Here is a 21,916-nt window from a genome sequence, read left to right as displayed (position 1 = left end):
TGAGGCAACTATTTCCCTTTAAGCAGTTATTATAAAACTCACAAAACAAAATAATTTTTTTTCAATGTGGCTTGGAGCAAAGTAAAAGGTTTGTGTCATACTGGATGTGCTAGTTCTTTGCAGAACCTAAACCTTTGAAAGGTGCTTCTGATAGTAGCCTACATTTTCAAACGCTGAAGGTTGGCAGTTTATGATCTGTGCATAGAAACTAACATTCATTAAAAAAAAGTTTACTTTTCTAAAATGGAGTTATTTATTTTGAAGGGAGAGCAAAGGCCTTTGTGCAGGTAGTTGAGGCCAAGGTAATGCTTGGCCTTTGAAGAGATAATACACAACCAGCCCCTTTAGATTGGACTGGAGTGATTCTGGAAAGCAGCTCATCATACCTTCTCAAGGGCAACTAGGGATGAACAATAAATGCAGGCCCAGCTTGCCTGGCCCACATCTCATAAGGGTATAAAGCTAAATAAATAACACAATTAGCAATACAACCCTCTCAAAATGCAATCAACATAGCCTGTAGTTCAAATATGCCCTTTACATGCTCTTCCCAAATATTTCAGTACCCACAATGTTCATGTTTTAATTAAAGGAGATGAGAACAAATTATTAAGCTACTTTATTTTCAAATGACAGGGATTACAGAGAGCAATTTATGATTAGACCCTTGTAATTGGATCAGTGCGAGTTGCCTATACAATGTCATGCTTCTTCAGATCAAATTTTATTTAAACTGAATGTTTCTAAGTATACTTTTGCAACCCAATTTTCTGTGTCGGACCTTATACCTGATGACAATAAGTCTGAATGTCAGTATACTTCTGCTTCTAATCCCAATGCTCTGTTTACAAATTTGTCCTAAATCAGAGAGCTCTTACCAAGTGTGGGGGAGCTCTGATGTCTCAATACAATTGGTGTGAGGTTAACAAATGCTTCCCATCTTTAGGGAACAAACTCAGTCTTAGCTCATTAACATTTTAATAATTTTAGATCAATGTGTCCTCTCTTCAAAATTGTACAAGTGAAATCAAATGTAACTCAATTTCAAAATCATTTCTACAGAGAAACAAAATGATCAAAAATCCCAAAACGGATATTGATGTTGAAACTTAAACCAAATTATTTAATTTTCACAATAGCGTTTGTCATTTTCCCTCCTTTTTTTGGCTTCATATACATGAAGAGTTTAACTCTGAGATATCTTTAGGAAGGTAAACTTGGCTGATGCCTGATTATTTTCCCTGACAATCTTTTTACTTCCTTCCTATGGGAAAAGCCCTGATGTCGATAAGATGCCTTCTGCAGGTGTCACAGCTTTACAGAGATCTTACCATGGATGATAGATGGAAACACGATCTATGTCTTGGTATACAATGGTACAGCTAAAGAGAAGCGAATGTGTTCTACAACTGTGACATCTAAGTGTCTTGAATTGAATATTTTACAAAGAAATTGCAACAAGAAAGGGCTATCAATGAGGAATTCCGAATGTAATCTCATTTGGTACAAGTAGGCTTACAATGCTGTTTTGTACTGACTGCCAACATTTGATGTTTCCAATTGTTTGCAGTAACTGTGGGGTTTCTCTTTAATAGGTTGGAGACCAGATTATAGAGGTGAATGGCAGAAGTTTTCTCAATATTCCCCATGATGAAGCTGTGAAAATGTTAAAGTCTTCACGCCATCTCATGATGACAATAAAGGATGTTGGAAGACTGCCTCACACTCGGACTGTGGTGGATGAGACGAAGTGGATTACAGGCTCAGAGCTCAGTGAGACAGCTGCCTTTAGTGGCTCTGCAGGGTAAGTCCTGCCTTTATTTCCTTAGCTTAAGAACAAACTTTGAATATCTCCACCTGATTAATGTTTCTTATGAGAAATAAATCTTTGGGCATCTAGGTCAGAAATGATCCATTTCACTTGAGCTGCTCACTATAATTTGTCTTCTCTGTTTATAAGATGTGATTTAAAGGTAACATTTATATTCCTTGGCCCTTTTTCAATGCTTGCAGCCATTTCAATTATTTTTGTTTTTAATATCTATTACACCTCCTCTCTATGGTTTCCTATGTGAGGCCAAGCATTTTTTTAAATTGAATACAATCTAATTTTCAATCCTGATGTCCATCCATTTTCATTTCTCCACCCACTTTTGTAGCATTGCTTCTCCTCACCATTGAAGTTGCCTGCTCTGCGAGTATATGAGAGTAGGGTCTGTTAAGGGATAGTGAAGGCACCTTTGAAAGCTAAGCATAATCTGTGTGATGAGAGAAAGAAGCAGTATGTTTGGGGATGAGAGGGCAGCTATTGTGAGGGCAGGAGCAGGTATAAAGTGTGCAAGTGCAAAGAACTAAAAGGAGACACAGGGAAATGTAAAGATGCATAATTTCAACACGACAGGAATTGGGAGAATTGCAAAAGCACGGTACAGAAATCATGTTCACTGGAATGTTTTAGAGGCGTCTGAAACAACAGAAGATAAAACTTGATGGGGCATGGAAAGCTATTCTGGTCAAACAAACTGATCAATGCTTCAGTAGTGATTATGGTGCTATCTCAGTCCTTAAGTAGACAGTACGATGTTCTCATTAATGTGAGGGATACAGGTATCTAAATATGTCAAGCACTTTCACGTGAAGTGTAACACCACAAAATGCCTTCTACTTTACTTCAATGACATGCTCTAGGTTCAATGTCTGAATGAAATTATTAATTTTTTTAGTGAGTAACTATAGTGGTTGAATTGATGCAATACTGAGTCAATGCCTTGCATTACTCCACTGGTCTCCGACTGGATTTACAGTGAGAAAGCAGAGAACACATGGTCACTATATTAAGAAAAAGAGATTTCAAACTGTTCCATAAAATAAGCCCAGCAAGATAGTTTTAAATCTTGAACCATTTGATTTTAAAAATAGAATTATGAAGCTTGGGAATTAAAATTAAGGAGGAGGATTATCTAAATATTTTAGACAATCAGTAAGAATATTATAAAAGGCGATCCAGCATTGAGGGAGAATCAGAAGGTGATGTCAAGCTGGGGGAGCCAAATGTTAAATGATGTAAATGCAGTATCTCTTTTTTAAAAATTATCTGGTGGACATTGTCAATTACTTCAACTGAGGTATTAAAGAAAGGCAATCAGTTGTTTATTCATAAATGGAAGTATCTGTGATTGGAAAAATTACATTACATTCTCAGAACGTTAATGACAAGAGGTACTTGCATTATCCTTTTCCATTTAATCTTATCAGTCACAATCCACATCTGCATTCATTTCCTTCAGTCTTCACCAATCATTGTGAACTATTTCTTCATTAAACTCTCCAACATTAGGTGCAGTGCCAATAAAACAAAGGGTTCCTTGAAATTTGCAGTATCTGAGTTTTCTGATTTGACTTTCGTTGTTGCATTTATTCTACATGTGGGAGCCATTTTATGCTTCATAAACTCAGGGATTTCTAAGTTTATTGTTTAATTAAATAGCTGTTGCACACAGAATGACTGTCATGGTTGTTGTTAGGAATGTAATAGGTTTTGAATGTCAAGAGCACTTGAGATCCCCACATTTATTGCTGTTGAACCACATGTTTGATATCTTTGTATTATGAGAGCTAAGCAGTCAAAACCAATAAATTTTAGTTATTTTCTCTCGAGGGTTTGTACGAACAATCATTTGATTCCCTTCTTGGAACACTTCTTTATATATTTTAACGTCCTGACCTCTTTTTTGTAATTATTTCCAGGATTCCCAATTTGGGTTCAGCTGCCTTGATATCATTTAAATTTATTTTCAAAAATATGGTCCACATTATTGTCGAATGAAATGGATAAGGATTTCGCTGATATTGTCAGTTTGAAGCTAACTGTAACATTCCCCTCCTTCAAGAGATAACTTTTTAAAACATTGACCTGATGACACTGAATATTTTGTGTTTACAAAAATAGCTTATTGGATACTCACAGCTCCAATGTTTTAGTTGAGTAATTCAAGGGATTTGAGCTTTGCTGCTTCTGACAGATTTTGTTGCACTGGGGAAATGGTGGTCAGCTGCCTTCTTGAATTGTTGCAGTGTAGGGGCTGTACCAAATTGTTTGGAAAGGAGTTCTAGGATTTTGACCCAGCTATGCTTCAGAAGTGAAGGGAGTGAATGTTAAAGGTGTTGGAATAGGTGCCACGCAAATTGACTGCTTTGTCCAGGATGATGCCAAGCTCTTGAGTGCTGTTGGATCGAGTAAGTATCATCACAGTCCTGACTTGTGCCCAATAGATGATGGACAGTCTTTGGGGAGACAGAAAGTGAATTAGTCACCACAGAATTCTGGCAACTGACCTGCTCTTGTCGTCACAGTATTTATATGATTGGTCCAGTTCTTGGTAATGGTCAATGGTAACCAGAAAGATGTTGAAAGTGGGGGAATTCAGTGACAGTAATACCCTTTAAGCGTATGGCATTATTATGGTAAAGACAAATATAAGACTATAATACAGAATTGTCGGCCTTAATTTTTTTGTTTCAACTTTTAAAGTAGTCACGAGGTATGAATACTTTAATGACACAATTATGGCCCTGGTCACATCATTGTATAAACCTTTGGTTCAATCCTTCATCAACTTCATCTATTTGGGTGAGGTAATGTCCACAGTCACCAATTGTAGTTTTCATTAGTGATGGATAAACAAATATATCTGTGTTGGAGCAATGGCTTCCTTTATACTTTATTTGAGTATCAGTGAAATAATACACACAAAAAGCCAAATCATCTTTACTTTGCATAAGCCATATTTGGAACTTAAGAAGGATACAAACCCAAATTCAGTAAATGCAGAAAAGAAACGCCTCTAGCAAAACCATTGACCAGTGGTCTCCATACGAAAGCAAACTGTAGAATTTAGCCACAAAATACCCAAAGCTAATAAAATAAAATTGTCTTATTCAGTCACAAAGAACAGTGACCTTAACAGTACAGGGGTAATACTGAGAATGCGACGTGGTTCCAAGTGGACAGGACCTGGGAAATGAATATTCAAGGCTACACGTGCTATCGTAAGGACAGACTGACGGGCAGAGGGGGTGGGGTGGCCATGTTGGTAAGGGATGATATTCAGTCCCTCGCGTGGGGGGAACCTAGAATCAGGGGATGTAGAGTCAGTGTGGATAGAGCTGAGAAATACTAACGGTAAAAAGACCCTCTTGGGAGTTATCTACAGGCCCCCAAACAGTAGTCTGGAAGTCAGATGTAAGTTAAATCATGAGCTGAAATTGGCCTGTCACAAAGATGTTACTACAGTTGTTATGGGGGATTTCAACATGCAGCTAGACTGGGAGAATCAGGATGGTATTGGACCTCAAGAAAGAGACTTTGTGGAGTGCCTCAGAGTTGGATTCTTAGAACAGCTGGTGCTGGAGCTGACCAGGGAGAAGGCAATTCTGGATCTGGTATCGTGCAACAAACCAGAATTGGTCAGGGACCTCGAAGTGAAGGAGCCATTGGGAAGTAGTGACCATAATACAATAAGCTTCAATCTGCAATTTGAGAGGGAGAGGGTACAATCGGAAGTGACAATTTTTCAGTTGAATGAAGGTAACTATGGAGCTATGAGGGAGGAGCTGGCCAAAGTTCAATGGTGCAATACCTTAGCAGGGATGACAGTGGAGGAACAATGGCAGATATTTCTGTGTATAATGCAGAAGATGCAGGATCAGTTCATTCCAAAAAGGAAGAAAGATCCTAGGAGGAGGCATGGGTGGCCGTGGCTGATGAGGGAAGTTAAGAAACATATAAAGTTAAAAGAGAAAAAAGTATAACACAACAAAGATAAGTGGGAAAACTGAGGACTGGGAAGCTTTTAAAGAACAACAGAGGATTACTAAGAAGGAAATACGCAGAGAAAAAATGAGGTATGAAGATAAACTGGCCAATAATATAAAGAAGAATAGTAAAAGTTTTTTTAGGTATGTGAAAGGCAAAAAAATAGTTAGGACTAAAATTGGGCCCTTGAAGACAGAAACAGGGAACAAAGAAATGGCAGAAGAATTGAATTGGTACTTCAGATCTGTGTTCACTGGGGAAGACACAAGCAATCTCCCTGAGGTAACAGTGTCTGAAGGACCTGAACTGAAGGGAATTTATATTTGCCAGGAATTGGTGTTGGAGAGACTGTTAGGTCTGAAGGTTGATAAGTCCCTGGGGCCTGATGGTCTACATCCCAGGGTACTGAAGGAGGTGGCTCGAGAAATCGTGGATGCATTGGTAATTATTTTCCAGAGTTCGATTGATTCGGGATCAGTTCCTGTGGATTGGAGGCTGGCTAAAGCTATACCACTTTTCAAGAAAGGTGGGAGAGAGAAAGCAGGAAATTATAGACCAGTTAGTCTGACCTCAGTGTTGGAAAGATGCTGGAGTCTATTATAAAGGATGAAATTATGACACATCTGGATAGTAGTAACAGGATAGGTCAGAGTCAGCACGGATTTATGAAGGGGAAATCATGCTTGACTAATCTTCTGGAATTCTTTGAGGATGTAACTCTGAAGATGGATGAGGGAGATCCAGTAGATGTAGTGTACCTGAACTTTCAGAAAGCTTTTGATAAACTCCCACATAGGAGGTTAGTGAGCAAAATTCGGGCGTATGGTATTGGGGGCAAAGTACTAACTTGGATTGAAAATTGGTTGGCTGATAGGAAACAAAGAGTAGTGATAAACGGCTCCATTTCAGAATGGCAGGCAGTGACCAGTGGGATACCGCAGGGATCAGTACTGGGACCACAGCTTTTTACAATACACGTTAATGATATAGAAGATGGTATTAGTAATAACATTAGCAAATTTGCTGATGATACTAAGCTGGGTGGCAGGGTGAAATGTGGTGAGGATTTTAGGAGATTACAGGGTGACCTGGACAGGTTAGGTGAGTGGTCAGATGCATGGCAGATGCAATTTAATGTGGATAAATGTATGGTTATCCACTTTGGTGGCAAGAACAGGAAGGCAGATTACTACCTCAATGGAATCAATTTAGGTAAAGGGGCAGTACAGAGAGATCTGGGTTTTCTTGTACACCAGTCAATGAAGGTAAGCATGCAGGTGCAGCAGGTAGTGAAGAAGGCTAACAGCATGCTGGCCTTCATAACAAGAAGGATTGAGTATAGAAGCAAAGAGGTTCTTCTGCAGCTGTACAGGGTCCTGGTGGGACCACACCTGGAGTACTGTGTGCAGTGCTGGTCTCCAAATTTGAGGAAAGACATTCTGGCTATCGAGGGAGTGCAGCGTAGATTCACGAGGTCAATTACTGGAATGGCAGGATTACCTTACACTGAAAGACTGGAGCAACTGGGCTTGTATACCCTTGAGTTTCGAAGACTGAGAGGGGATATGATTGAGACATATAAGATTATTAAAGGATTGGACACTCTGGAGGCAGGAAACATGTTTCCGCTGATGGGTGAGTGCCGAACCAGAGGACACAGCTTAAAAATATGGGGTAGACCATTTAGGACAGAGATAAGGAGAAACTTCTTCACCCAGAGAGTGGTGGCTGTGTGGAATGCTCTGCCCCAGAGGGCAGTGGAGGCCCAGTCTCTGGATTCATTTAAAAAGGAGTTGGATAGAGCTCTCAAGGATTGTGGAATCAAGGGTTATGGAGATAAGGCAGGAAGAGGATACTGATTAAGGATGATCAGCCATGATCATATTGAATGGTGGTGCAGGCTCGAAAGGCAGAATGACCTACTCCTTCACCTATTGTCTATTAAATGCTGGTAAAAGTAATCTCAAAAAGGGCAATTGTCTTACATTTTGAAAGATGGGACTTTCACTGCAGTTCAGGAAGTATTAACGAATGCTGTGATGAATGTCAGTTATTTGCTATAGTCACAGGCTATTAAAGTTAATTACAACTACGCTCTTGATGGTAATTATGTATGATTTTAAGGCTCAAACAGCAGCAGTGCAAGCTGTGAGAACTGTTCAGGGTTTCGAACCTTAAAATGGTGGAGTAAAAAAATTGTTTTACTTTGGTTTTTTTCCCCAAAGATCTTCCCTAATCTGGACCTATTTCTTTGTGAACGCACCAAATGGAACTTATGGGTGCTCTAAAATTTTTTCAAATACAATTATTCTTTGGTGACATACAATAACTAACTTTAGGATAATGAATGCAATGAAACAAGGTTCTGTTGTTAAAAATACAAAGCTGGATAATGGAATACCATGTACAAATTGTATGAGATATCACAAATGTGATATCACAGAGAGTTGTGAGAGCATGGAATGCGTTGCCAGCAGCAGTTGTGGAGGCAGGGTCATTTAAGAGACTCCTTGACATACATATGGTCACAGAAATTTGATGGTGCATACATGAGGATCAGTGGTCGGCACAACATCGTGGGCTGAAGGGCCTGTTCTGTGCTGTACTGTTCTATGTTCTATGTTCTAAATGTTAAGTGCATCATGCCTCGTACACTATGGCTTTTGAACTATGGTTCTCGCCACTAACATTTCTCATGACAAATGTTTTCTTCACAGTATTTCTGGGCTCACAACCCTCCAATTCGGATATGAAGGTCGCTCTTTCCTGAACTTTTAAAAATTCACTTGTGGGACATAGACATTGCTGGGAGGCCAGCATTTATTGCCCATGGTGAGCTGCTACCTTGCTACCAAGTTCTGGTAAGATGGCGGTGGAGTAAAGATTCTGAGCCCAGGAGTCATCTGCTTTTCTTTTCATTTCATTTCTTTTTTTTCTCTCTTCTCTTGTATTTTTCTCTTCTATTTTATTTCACTTACTTCTTAGAGAAGAGTTCAGTTGCATTGATTGCAATGAGCCCAGCAGCACAGACTCGAGTGGGCCCAGCAACATGGACTCAAGGGGGCACATCAGTACAGACACAAGTGGGCCCATCGGTACAGACACGAGTGGGCCCAGCATTAAGGACACAAGTGGGCCCAGCAGTACAGAGATAAGTGGGCCCAGCAGTACGGAGATAAGTGGGCCCAACAACATGGCCCTGAGTGGGGCCAGCAGTACAAACTCAAGTGGGCCCAGCAACACAGACCCGAGTGGGCCCGGCAGTACTGACTTGAGTGGGACAAGCAGTATGGACACGGGTGGGCCCAGCAATAAGACCCAAGTGAGCCCAGCAGTACAGACTCGAGTGGGCCCAGCAGTACAGACTGGAGTTGGCTCAGCAATATGGACTCGAGTGGGCCCAGCAGTACAGACTCGAGTGGGCCCAGCAGTACAGACTCGAGTGGGCCCACCAGTACAGGCTCGGGTGGGCCCAGCAGTACAGACTGGAGTTGACCCAGCAGTACAGACTGGAGTTGGCCCAGCAGTACGAACTCGAGTGGGCCCAGCAGAACAGACTTGAGTGGGCCCAGCAATATGGACTCGAGTGGGCCCAGCAGTACAGACTCGAGTGGGCCCAGCAGTACAGACTCGAGTGGGCCCAGCAGTACAGGCTCGAGTGGGCCCAGCAGTACAGGCTCGAGTGGGCACAGCAGTACAGACTGGAGTTGGCCCAGCAGTACGAACTCGAGTGGGCCCAGTAACACTGACTCGAGTGGGCCCAGCAACACAGACCCGAATGGGCCCAGCAACACAGACTCGAGTGGGCCCAGCAACACAGACCCGAATGGGCCCAGCAGCACAGACTCGCATGGGCCCAGCAGTATGGTCAAGAGTGGGCCCAGCAGCACAGAGTCAAGTGGGCCCAGCAGCACAGACCCGAGTGGACTCAGCAGTATGGACACGAGTGACCCCAGCAGTACGGACTTGAGTGGGCCCAACAGCGTGGACTCGAGTAAGCCCAGCAATACAGACTCAGTGACAGTATCGGAGGAGCGTTTAGGTTCTCAGCTGCTTCTGCATTTTTGAGACAGTCCTAGTGCTAACTCCTGGCTGCTGCTGTGGAGTTGTGTTTGGGTTCCCAGCAACGTCTGCTTCCCATGCAGATTCATGGAAACAGAGGTGGTTTTGGACCCAGGACAAGACCTGGAGACATCAGCAGTGGCTAAATGAGTGAGGTGGGGCCAAGTGGACTCATGGTGATGGCGGAGTCAGGTTTGGGCCGATGCGGTACCAGGCAACGTCAGTGGTGTTTCCATTGGTGAGGTCCAGCGAGGACTCCAAAGTGGGCGAGGGTGTCGGTGGAGACGAGATGGTGCTGAAGAATTGCTACTTTCATTCCAATGGTAGCATCATGGTGAAGGAGACTCATACCTGGCTACCAGGCCCATGATGGAGCACTTCACAAGATGGACTGCAAAGTTGGACTTTTTTCATTTCACTATCTTTATGTTTTATGTTTTGGTTTATTTTTCTGTGTTTTAAGATGGCGCTGGAGACTCCTGACACTATACAACACTTTTCACTGTATTTTATAACAAGATACACGTGACAAATAAATCAAAATAAGCCTTGAACCTGCAGTCCATAAAATCGATGATGGTTGATTGTTGTGATTAAATGGCAGTGATATTCCCAGCCATAAGCTAACCGAAATAGAATAGGCTTGGAGGGCTAAATGGTTTATTCCTATTTCTATTTATCATGTGACGACTGAGCTGGCTGAAGACAAACTGATTGGATCTACATTTGTCATCTACAGGTTTCTGCAATGCAGCTGTCAAGGTTGTAATTAGTGAAAAATGTTAATTAGATATTAGTATCATGATATTTTATTGTAAGGTACACCACGGTAACAGCAGATGGTTGTTTGATGGTAGAGAACTTGAATGTGAAGGAAAAAGACACATTTTATTGAAGCTTGCATGCAATAACTCTCTGAATGAAAACATCAGGTTAATTTTCTACGTAACAGGTTGCCCTATTGCTGAACAAAGGTGTCGTAGGTTTTTGTCTTGCATTTATCAGGACAATTTACAAGAATGCCAATTCAAGCAGGAAACCCGTAGTCACACAGCATAAAAGGACAGGATTGGTTGGCAAGTGGTCTGTGATTGGTGATGGAGATTGCATCCATAAGGATTGAGGGTTAACCTCTGGGCCTTTTAAAATTTTAAACCAGGCAGGATTCAGATTGTGCAAAGCATTATTTAAGAGCCAAATAATAATCCTAACTTGATTAGTTCCTTAATTCTTTGTACATTCAGTTTAATTCTGAAAATGTTGGATTATTCCAAGTGTATGAACAATTACACTGACAACTAATTTAGAATTAGCAGTCAAACGTGCAGTGTGGTGCACTTTCATGTACTGAGAAATCTCAATTATCCAAAGGGCCGGTAGGGAGTATTTGTTTGGTTAATCGAATGCCGGATAACATTGTTAGCCAAGCATCGGGACCTTGCGATCTTGTTTGGATAAACCAAAATTTGGTTAATCGAATACTGGATAATTGAGGTTCCTCTGTATAGATTAATACACAGGGCCCTGTTCTTTGTACACTGCACCTGTCTTAACTAAAGGAAGCAGGTAACTGCTATTCATTGGCACATTTTCCATAGAAACGTGCTGACCAACATTGCCCCTAAGCCACATAGCCACACAGCCATTAAAAACACCATCAATGTCAGACAGCACGCCGATAAATAACTTCTGCTTCTGTAAAACCTCAGAGGTTCGTGCAGCAGCAAAAAAAAAGTTACAGGGACATTAGCTCTGACTGATCAGAATTAACCTTACTGGTTTGAAATTTGAACAAAACCTGGTGGTTAACTGTTAGTCATCACTAATTGGTGCAATTTGCATGGCAATGCCTGTCCTCTGACAACTGCTGTTTTCCCTTTGCATTGGTATTCTTGTAAATTGTCCTGATGTAAAATGCAAGATGGAAAGATTCTACATAGCTTCATTTTTCAGCACTACTAATTTTTAAAATCAACCTGTTCAGGAATGTGATAACACAACCAAAATCATAAATTGCTGGAAAAAACTCAGCAGGTCAAACAGCATGTGTGCAGCGAAAGTAGAGTTAATATTTCAGGTCAGTGACTCTTCTTCAAAACTGTTGATTAATACACATTTCTTCTTCTGTTCTGGGGTGGCTGGCTTCTCTCTTTTCCTGGCCATAATGCCTCTTACCAGCTTCTGAGTGAAATTAAACTTTGGAGAATTGATTTTGCCATTTTGCTGCTCCCACAGCTGCTACTGTCTTCCTCTGTTTGTAATTATATTTCAGCTGTTAACTAATTGTTTCTTCTGAAAGGACTAATGCCCTTAAGGTGGTAAACTCACTTGGCTCCAATTTTGTTTCTCATCTTGGTTTTCTAGATTAAATCTCATTATGGGAGGGGTCACTATGGCAGGGTCAGGTCTGCCCTGCTGGAGTGATGCAATATTTTCCTAGATGATTTTCTCAAGCATTTGTTGTGCTCAGTAATGGCTGCTTGACCTAGTTTTGTCCTTTACCTTTGCTTTGCCTTGGGCTTGTGTACTCTTAGAGATAGAGAATATACCACCACAGGGTATCTACAGAAGTGGCATTCCTCTGGAATGATTGAAAGGTTTAATGCTTGATAGCAATAAGTCCAACTACATATTTTTAGGCATAAATATTGGGGCCTTAGGGAGCTGGGAGAAAGTGAGGACTGCAGATGTTGGAGATCACAGTTGAGAGTGTGGTACTGGAAAAGTACAGCAGGGCAGGCAGCATCTGAGGAGCAGGAGAATTGACACTGCGGGCATAAGCCCTTCATCAGGAATGAGGCTTGTGGATCGGGGAGCTGAGAGATAAATGGGACAGGGTGGGGCCGGTGGGGGGGGGGGGCGGGGAAGGAAGCTGGGAATGCGATTGGTAGATGAAGGTGAGGGAGAAGGTGATAGGTCAGAGAGGAGGGTGGAGCAGATAGATGGGAAAGGTGATGGACAGGTCAAGAGGGTGGTGCTGAGTTGGAGGCTTAGGACTGGGATAAGTTGGGGGAGAGGGGAAATGAGGAAACTGATGAAATCCACATTAATCCTGTGGTTGCAGGGTTCCAAGGTGGAAGATGAGGTGTACTTCCCCCAAGTGTTGGTTAGGGTTTGGCGATGGAGGCAATTTCAGCTTTAGGGAGCTGGTAAAGGTAGGTCTGCTCCCTGCACAAGCTAAAGTAGAATTCCTTGTCTCTGCTCACAGACTGTATGCGACATAAAGTAGAATGAATGGAGCCAATGTAACATGATTATTAATCCTTTCAGAACCCGTTACCTTATACAACAAATGAAAATGGTGTCTGTGGATGCCTGGATGATACCTATTTGTTGATTATATTTCTTTTCTTAGTTTAACTGTAGAATCAACAGTTGAGATTGAAATGATTTTAATAGAATCTGACACACAACCTCAAACAACAAAACACTGAAAATGTTGTCCCTCAGTGTAAAATAGGCCTAAAACGTCCCAAATGTTGAAGATGGATATCATTCACTGTAGTTGGCGTATTATTGATTTGCTGCTGTCTGACAATACTTGTAAAACAAAATTTTTAAACCCTTGTGAAAAGTATAAAACATGCCATCAAGGGACCTTTAGCAGTTTGCTGCAGTGCAAGTCATGAATATTGGAAATATATCCTCTTTTATGACAAGTGAAGAGAGGTCATGGTTTTCCTCTTCTCTTTCAAGTGTCTTGGTCATTCACAGCAGTCTTTTAACCCTTTTCCTTTTTAGCTTGTCACTATCACGCTTCAATTAAACATAGTTATCGAGAGTCAAAAATGAAGGAGAGCCAATTCCAAGGGGTTATTCAGGCAAATGCAGTTACAAACCAAAGGAATTCATTTGGTTACAAGAGTGAGATCCAAATGGGTCCAACTGTTCAGCTGTTGAATAAAGCAAAGAACTGTGCATACTGGAGATCTGAAACAAATAAAAACAGAAATTGCTGGAGAAACTCAACAGGTCTGGCAGCATCTGTGAAGAGAAAACAGAGTAAACATGTTGAATCCAATGGCCCTTCTTCCTAGAAGTCTGAGTCTTGAAATATTTACTTTGTTTTCTCTGCACAGATGCTGCCAGACCTGCTTGAGTTTCTTCAACATTTTTTTTTGTTTAGCTATTCATCTGCTTCTTTAGCAGTGGTGAAGTCTGCAGTTCATAGTGAATATTGATTTTTCTGAAGTGATTTTTCTGAAGTAATTTTTCACCAGCACTGGTTTTTTGCAGATTGAGACTGAGACAGATATATGTATAAAGAGAGAGAGAGAGAGAAAAAAGGAAGAGCTTCAGCAATCTGGTTGTCATCAGTCCATTTTGTTTTTCATTTTATTCTACTCAAAAGCTGCTCCGTGGATTCTGGTGTCTGTGTTATTGTTTCATTTCAAATAGGCAACCTATTATCTCACAATGTGCTGATGATATTGTTATCATTACAAGTGAGCATGAAATAAGTGTTGCAAATTTCTTGATACCTCGTTGCATTTCAGTATTTGATTAAAATTGTAGTTCTGAGACAACTGGTTTTATGTATTTCATATGGACTGCCTGAACTTGTCAGTGAGCACTACAGCCATTTTAGATCAGCAGTTTACATCTATAGCTCATGAAAGTCTCAGGTAAAGTTAAAGGAAGCAAGCTGAGTGGTGCTTGTCCATGTTTATTATGACCTACTTCACACAGCATAATACATTCTGAATTGGCTAAGCACTGTTTATGAAATGTTTCAATGTGCATAAGCACCTTATTATAGTCATTAGAAGTTGTGAGTGGAGAAAATTGATTTCTTGATGTTGTTATTCAGGAGCAGTGTTTTTTCCTTTGCTATGCTGAGTAGTTTATATGTTTAATTTGCTCTTGTTTACCAGGATTGCTGGAGAAGATGTTGGGAAGTCTACTGCTAAGGTAGGAATAAATGTGACTCTCCTGTTTACAGTCACTTAACTTCATCCATTATGAATACAATTTTCCAATAGGTATAAATATTGGTGTATTTTAACAGTGAATTATTGTTTTACATTATTTTTGAGAAGGGTATGTTGTTGATGCTGGGAGTATAATTTACATGATTTACATTTCCTCTTGTGAAATTCAGGAAATTCTTATTTGGGAGTTATCAAGTATATTTAGTTTGTGAGAATAAATGCCATGTTTCTCCACTATACTCAGAACACAGCTTTAAGTGATTATAGTGATCAATATTGGATCTGATACAATCCTTCTATCAATTATTTAGCTGGTGAGGGAGCCTTTGTGGTCATAGAATCATAGAGTCATACAGCACGGAAACAGACTCTTCAGTCCAACCAGTCCATAATCCCAAACTAAATTAGTCCGACCTGCTTGCTCATGACCCATGACCCCCCAAACCTCTCCTATTTATATATTTATCCAAACATACCGCCATCCATCACTTCCTCAGGAAGTTCATTCCATATGCAAACCACCCTCTGTGTAAAAAAATTGCCGCTCATGTCTTTTTTAAAATCTCTCTCCTCTCACCTTAAATCTGTGCCCCCTAGTCTTGATACCACCGCACCCTCCCCCCCACCCCGCCCCAATCCTAGGGAAAAGACAACGACCTTTAACCCGACCTACGCCTCTCATTATTTTATAAACTTCCATCAGGTTGCGCCTCAACCTTATACCTTACATATGATCTTCTGAAAGAAAAGTGAATTATCAATAAAAACATACAAAGGTGAAAATGCTCAGTAGGTCAGCCACATTGGTGGAGAAAGAAACACAACTAATATTTCAGACTGATGACTTTTTTAATCAGAACTATAAACTGTTTGTCAAGACAAGGTTTTTCAGAACGTGACCACAAAAATGTTGATGGTGAATGCATTGTCTTCAACGTAAGCTGTTCAACTGCAATTGAATACATTATGAAGTGAGATTTCCGTCCTTTACTCAGCTTCACTAGGTTGGCACCTCAGGTTCAGGTATGCTGAGCTGCCACACTCTTCATTGAACCAGGTTAGATCTCCCAACTTGACGGTGATGGTAGAGTGGGTTATATGCCAAACCATGAGGTTACAAATTGTGGCTGAATACAATTCTGCTGCTGCATGAGCCCACAGTGGCTCATGGATGCTTGGTTTTGAGTTGCAAGATCTGATCAAAGTCTGTCCCCTCAAGTGCAGTGCTAGTGCCACACAACACAATGCATGAAGTAGCATTTCCTGAATTACTATTAGATAGTATAACACAGCTAAGCAATCACATAACCAACAGATCAGACCAAAGGTCTACCCTTCTGCCACTTCGAGTTGTGAATGATCATGAATGATTCAACAACTAACAGAAGGAGGAGACTCATAAAATAGACCCATTCTCAATGATGGGGAATCCCAGCACATCAATGCAAAAGACAAGGCTGAAGTATTTGCATTCACCTCCAGACAGAAATATTGACTGGATGATTCATCTCGGTCTCTTCCTGAAACCCCCAGCATCACAGATACCTGTCTTCATTGAATTCAGTTCACTCATACTGATATCAAAAAGCGGCTGAAGCCATTGGACACTGAAAAAACTAAGGACAACATTTTGGCAATAGTACAGAAGATTTGTGTTCCAGAATTAGCTGCACTTCTAACTAAGCTGTTCCAATACGTTTATAACACTGGCTTCTACCTGACAACATGGAAAATTGTCTCAATATGTCTTGAGCACAAAATGCAGACTAAACGCAATGTGATATAATTGCAAGCTGATAGGTTGCTGCCCTTTCATTCAAACATCAGCAAAGTGATGGAACTTATTATCAATGGTGTTATGAAGCAGCCTCTCCAATAGAATAGCCTGCTCACTGTCACTCAGTTGAGTTTCACCAAGACCACTCAGCTCCTGAACTCATTACAGACTTGGCCCAAACGTGGTTAGAAGAGCTGAATTCCAGAGATGAGTTGAGAGTGACAGCCCTTGACATCAAGGCTACATTTGACTGAATATGGATGGCATCATGGAGCCCTAGCTGAATGGGAGTCAATGTGAATCTGAAGCAAAACTCTCTGCTTGATGGAGTCATACTTGGCATGAAGGAGAATCGTTGTGGTTCTTTGTGATCACTCATTTCAGCTCTAGGACATTACTGCAAGGGCTATTCACATGGTGACTCTGCATTGTAAGGTCCATGATGTTAACTTTGCTGAATTGCCACAATGTTGTCACCAACTGGATACTGAACTGCCCAACAGAGCAGGTAAGAGTTTAGGAATTCCGTGACAAACAACTCACCTCCAATCTATTACCTGCCCTCCATCAGTAAGACATTAGACAGCACTGCAATGGAAAACTCTCCATCTTGCCTGGATTAATGCAGCTCCAACAACACTCTACACACTCGATACCATCCTGGACAAAGCTGTCAGTTTGACTGGTATCTTGCTTAATACCTTCAATATACACATCCCTCACTACAGACTAACAATGGCAGTAATTTGTATCATCTACAAGATGCACCTTCTAAACCCTACAATCTAGAAGGACAATCTAGAAGTAGATGCATAGGAACACTGCCAGTTGCAAGTTCTGCGCCATGTCATACACCATCCTGTTTTGGAACTATATTGCCATTCCTTTATTGTCTCAAAGTTAAAATCCTGGAATTACCTTACCAACAATACAAAGAGTTTCCTACACCCCAATACTGCAGCAGTTTAAGGAAGAAGCTAAATACAATATATTTGCAAGTCCGGATGATGTGTGGTTTGGAGGGAAATTGAGAAGGTGCTCATGTTCCCATGGATTTGCTGCTCTACTCCTTCTAGATGGAAGTGGTCATGAGTTTGAAGAAGATGCAGTTCAACATATGGATACTAAAAACAAATGCCCTTTCATCTAACCACTTCCCAAAGAAAAGTCTAAGCTTTGTTCTCAAATGAGATTGTGCCATCGAATGAGGGAAACAATCAGCAGTAACTGAACAAGTTCCATTGCATTGCCAGTGTTTTGAAGAATGTCCCATTGATTGATTTAAGCAGGCTGGATAAGTCAAATTGTCTTCCTATTCAGGGGAACTATGAATTATTACCGGTGATTTGAAAATCATATTAAGCACTACAGAATCTAGTTAGTACTTCTGGAAATGACAACACTCCAGTGTTTGGTGACTTCGTTAAACACACTAGTCTAAGGCTGAAGTAAAATCGTTGTGATGGAACACAAGTAATGCATGTATTTTCCAAGAATGGCAAAGAATTTCCCTATGACCTTTAAGATCAGGTTACAAAATCTCTGATGAAATTTTGTTATTGATTAAACTATTGAATTATTTTTAGATTCATTAAGGTTTTTTCCCACTATATCTCTCCTTCTCACCCTACCACACAGCCCTCCCCACCCCTGCCCCACACCTAGACTCATTGATCTGCCATTTGCTATCTTGTCTACTCATCCTGTACGGAAAGTACAAAGATACCCAAGTGCAATTTATGCTGGGTTTCAAGTGTATAGTCACTAACAGGGCCCTGCTTTTAATTAAGTTTAATTATTCATCACAGTTCACACTGTCAGTTCTTCTAATGAGTTTGTAATTATCTGTAACATCATACGTATCTTGGATAAGTGTGATGTAGTCAAGAGAGTTTATAAACTGCTTTTTGTGTGGCTAGAACTAAAATTAATGCAATGTTCACTGTTTTCTGGATTAAAACTAAACAAGAAGAAGTGTTTCTTTTTTTTCAAGTGTGATAAGGATCTTCCTTCATCACCAGATTCCTATTCTTTCCTTTCGTCATTTTATTCTTTATCCCATAAGCATCTTTTTGACTATGTGATCCTGGACCAAAGATTTACTCCAGGCAGCTAAAGGCTCTGGTTTGTGCAATCTTTTTGGGCTCTTTGATTGCAGAATGATTGTCAGGTACACAGGTGAACATGGGTAAATACTATTACATGGCTAACAGGATGCCATACACCTGAACACTCTAATTTTGCTCCCTCTACCAGAGTATAATGAATATATCTGCTTTCCATTGTGTAAAGACAAAGCTACTCATTAAATTCAACATATAGTCTTACTTTCCTTTCTTTCACCTATTACCCAACTACATGGAGAAACACATATTTTAGTACAACACACCAATACTCTGTATTGCTGCCAAACCAATGCATTTGTTCCGTCCCTCAAGAAATGTAATGAGGAGCAAACTTCTTAAGCATTCAGCCACACAAGGTAATTTCCACCTGCATGTTCACAGAACCATATCAGGTGGCTAATAACCAGGATCTCCTACTGCATGGATACGGTAGTGTCACATCTTCACCTGTGATGTGGCATTGGTTCTTTGTGGGGCAGGATTGGTATGGTATATGTGGGTTGCTATCATTTTGGATAACTGTTAGTCAAGGACAGTATTATATGTTCATAGATTTGAAAAGTAGGGTAACTGTGTTTAACACTTGTTCTTATCTGATCCTTACTAACATGTGGTGTATAAAATCTACATTCATGCATATTATCATTACATCCTGTACTTAATTCTGGTTCATTTATATCTCATAATTTTATGGCAGTATTTGATGTGCTTCATAAACTTAGATATTATTAATGTGACCTGATGATAAATTTCCATTCTGCAATTAGAGTGGGGCAAAATGAATGGCTTTAGGGCAGAAAGTCATTTAACCTATTGGTCAAATATAACAGCTGATAAATCAATTGAGTTAGATCATTGGTTCAGCACAGGCCTAGAAGATAAACCCCAATACTTTCACATGTAGCTTGATGTGAGTTTTCACTTAACATTCAAAAATACTCAGGCAAATCCATGGAAATTAATTAACTGGAGGTAGACGTAGAAGCTTCTGGTATCTAGTGATGCCAAAGGGAAACAAAACACATGCTTTTTTAAAATTGCACTTGTGGCAGTTGGGCGGTGCTGGCTGGCCGGCATTTATTATCTATCCCGAGTTGCCCTCGAGAAGGTGAGCTGCCTTCTTAAACTGCTGCCATCCATGTGTTATAGGTGGACCCACAATGCCATTAAGGAGGGAATTCTAGGATTTTGACCCAGTGACAGTGAAGGAATGATTATGTATTCTCAAGTCAGATGGTGAGTGGTTTGGCGGGGAACTTGCAGGCAGTGGTGTCCCCACATATCTGCTGCCCTTGTCCTCCAGGTGGAAGCAATTGTGGGTTTGGAAGGTGCTTTCGGAGGATCTTTGGAGAATTTTTGCAGTTCATCTTGTAGAATGTACGCACTGCTGCTATTGACCATTGGTGGTGGAGGGAGTAAATGCTTGTGGATATGCGTGCTGTTTGTCCTGGATGGTGTCAAGCTTCTTTAGTGTTGTTGGAGCCGCACTCATCCAGGCAAGTGGACAGTATTCCATCACACTCCTGACTTGTGCCTTGTAGATGATGAACAGGCTTTGGGGAGTCAGGAGGTGAGTAACTTGCCACAGTGTTCCTATCTTCTGAACTGCTCTTTAGCCACTGTGTTTTTGTGATGAGATCAATGATAACCCCCAAGGATATTGATAATGGGAGTTTCAGTGATGGTAACACCATGAATGTGGTTAGAATGTTTCTTATTGGAGATGGTCTTTGCATGGTATTTGTGTGGCTTGCCCCTTGTTAGCCCAAGCCTATTTTTGTCTAAATCTTGTTGTGTTTGAACATGGACTGCTTCAGTATCTAAGGAATTGTAAATGGTGCTGAACATTGTGCATTCATCAGCAAACATCCCAATTTCTGACCTTAAGATGGAGAGAAAGTCATTGATGAAGCAGCTGAAGATGGTTGGGCCTGGGCCACTGCCCTGAGGAACTCCTGCAGAGATGTCCTTTAGACTCTGACCAGCTCAACCAATGGGTGCTAGCTGAGCCACTGGGCATTGAAATCCCTCACCAGAGTACATTTTATGCACTTGCCACCTCAGTGCTTCCTCCAAGGGCTGTTCAACATGGAAGAGTACTGATGCATCAGCCGAAGGAGGACGGTATAAGGTTTATTTGCCCATGTTTAAACTGAAGCCATGAGACTTTATGGAGTCCAGGGTCAAGGTTGAGGACCCCCTCCCAACTGTGCCACCATCTCTGCTGCTCTGGGGCAGGACTTTTCCAGGTATTGTGATAGTGGTGTTTGGGACATAGACTGTAAGGTATAATTCCGCAAGTATGACTACGTTAGGCTTTTGCTTACTCTGTGAGACAGTTCTCCCAATTTTGGCATGAGTCCCCAGATGTTAGTAAGGAGGACTTTGCAGGACTGACAAGACTATTTCTGCCCTTATCTTTTCTGGTGCCTAGATCGATACCAGGAGAGATCTGTCCGGTTATATTTCTTTGTTGTTGTAATGATTGATACAACTGAATGGCTTTCTGTGACATTTCAGAGGGTAATTGAGTGTCAACCACATTGTCTGGTGGTCTGGAGTCATATGTAGGCCAGACCCGGTGAGGATGGCAGATTTCCTTTCCTGAAGAACATTAGTAAGTCAGATGGACTTTCCTGACAATCAGCAATGGTTTCATGGTCATCAGTAAGTTCTTGCTTCCAGCTATTTCTTTCTGTTGAAATCAAATTCCACCATCTGAGCCCAGCTCCCCAGAACATTAGGTGAGTTTCTGGATTAATAGTCCAGTGACAGACGATCGTCTCCCCTCTTATTTTCAGAGCTAGAATTTTCCTGGGACAGGTTGTTCATTTGTCACCAGAGCCTAGAGCTTGAGGGACACCACTTCTCAATAAATCTGGCAGATTAGGAGACTCTCTGATCTTGCTGCCTGTCTTAGCAATTTTGAGAGAATTTAACCTGTTTAGTCACATTCAGAACTCACCGACCATGACTATGAAGTCCCAAGCAAAATTTCGTTGTCCAGTATTACTTTCTGAGCCGTAAGACCTTTCATTCAATTTAACACCATACAGTATACTGCAGCATGAGCTTTTAGAAATTAGATACAGTATATTAAGTGTGTTGAACACAGCAAATTGTAAAATACGCCAGCATAGGTCACAATTTATGCAATAAAATTTATTCCAGTTGTTAGTAAATTGGTAAATAGTAAATGGATAGT

The 21,916-nt window shown here is 40.9% G+C and overlaps 1 protein-coding gene across 2 annotated transcripts in view; it reads left to right on the top strand.

The window, feature by feature from the left end:
* whrna (whirlin a) overlaps positions 1-21,916 on the top strand; it is a 225,643-nt gene that overhangs the window by 109,329 nt on the left and 94,398 nt on the right. For both annotated transcript variants that reach the window (XM_072565568.1, XM_072565567.1), the window contains exons 5-6: positions 1,596-1,804; positions 14,752-14,788. In XM_072565568.1, coding sequence (XP_072421669.1) covers positions 1,596-1,804; positions 14,752-14,788 — 246 coding nt within the window. The remainder of the gene's footprint in view (positions 1-1,595; positions 1,805-14,751; positions 14,789-21,916) is intronic.

This window comes from Chiloscyllium punctatum, chromosome 49 (genome assembly GCF_047496795.1).
Source record: "Chiloscyllium punctatum isolate Juve2018m chromosome 49, sChiPun1.3, whole genome shotgun sequence".
Lineage (NCBI taxonomy): Eukaryota > Metazoa > Chordata > Chondrichthyes > Orectolobiformes > Hemiscylliidae > Chiloscyllium > Chiloscyllium punctatum.
Note: the sequence above shows the minus strand (reverse complement) of the source record. Positions and strands in the feature narration are given on the sequence as shown.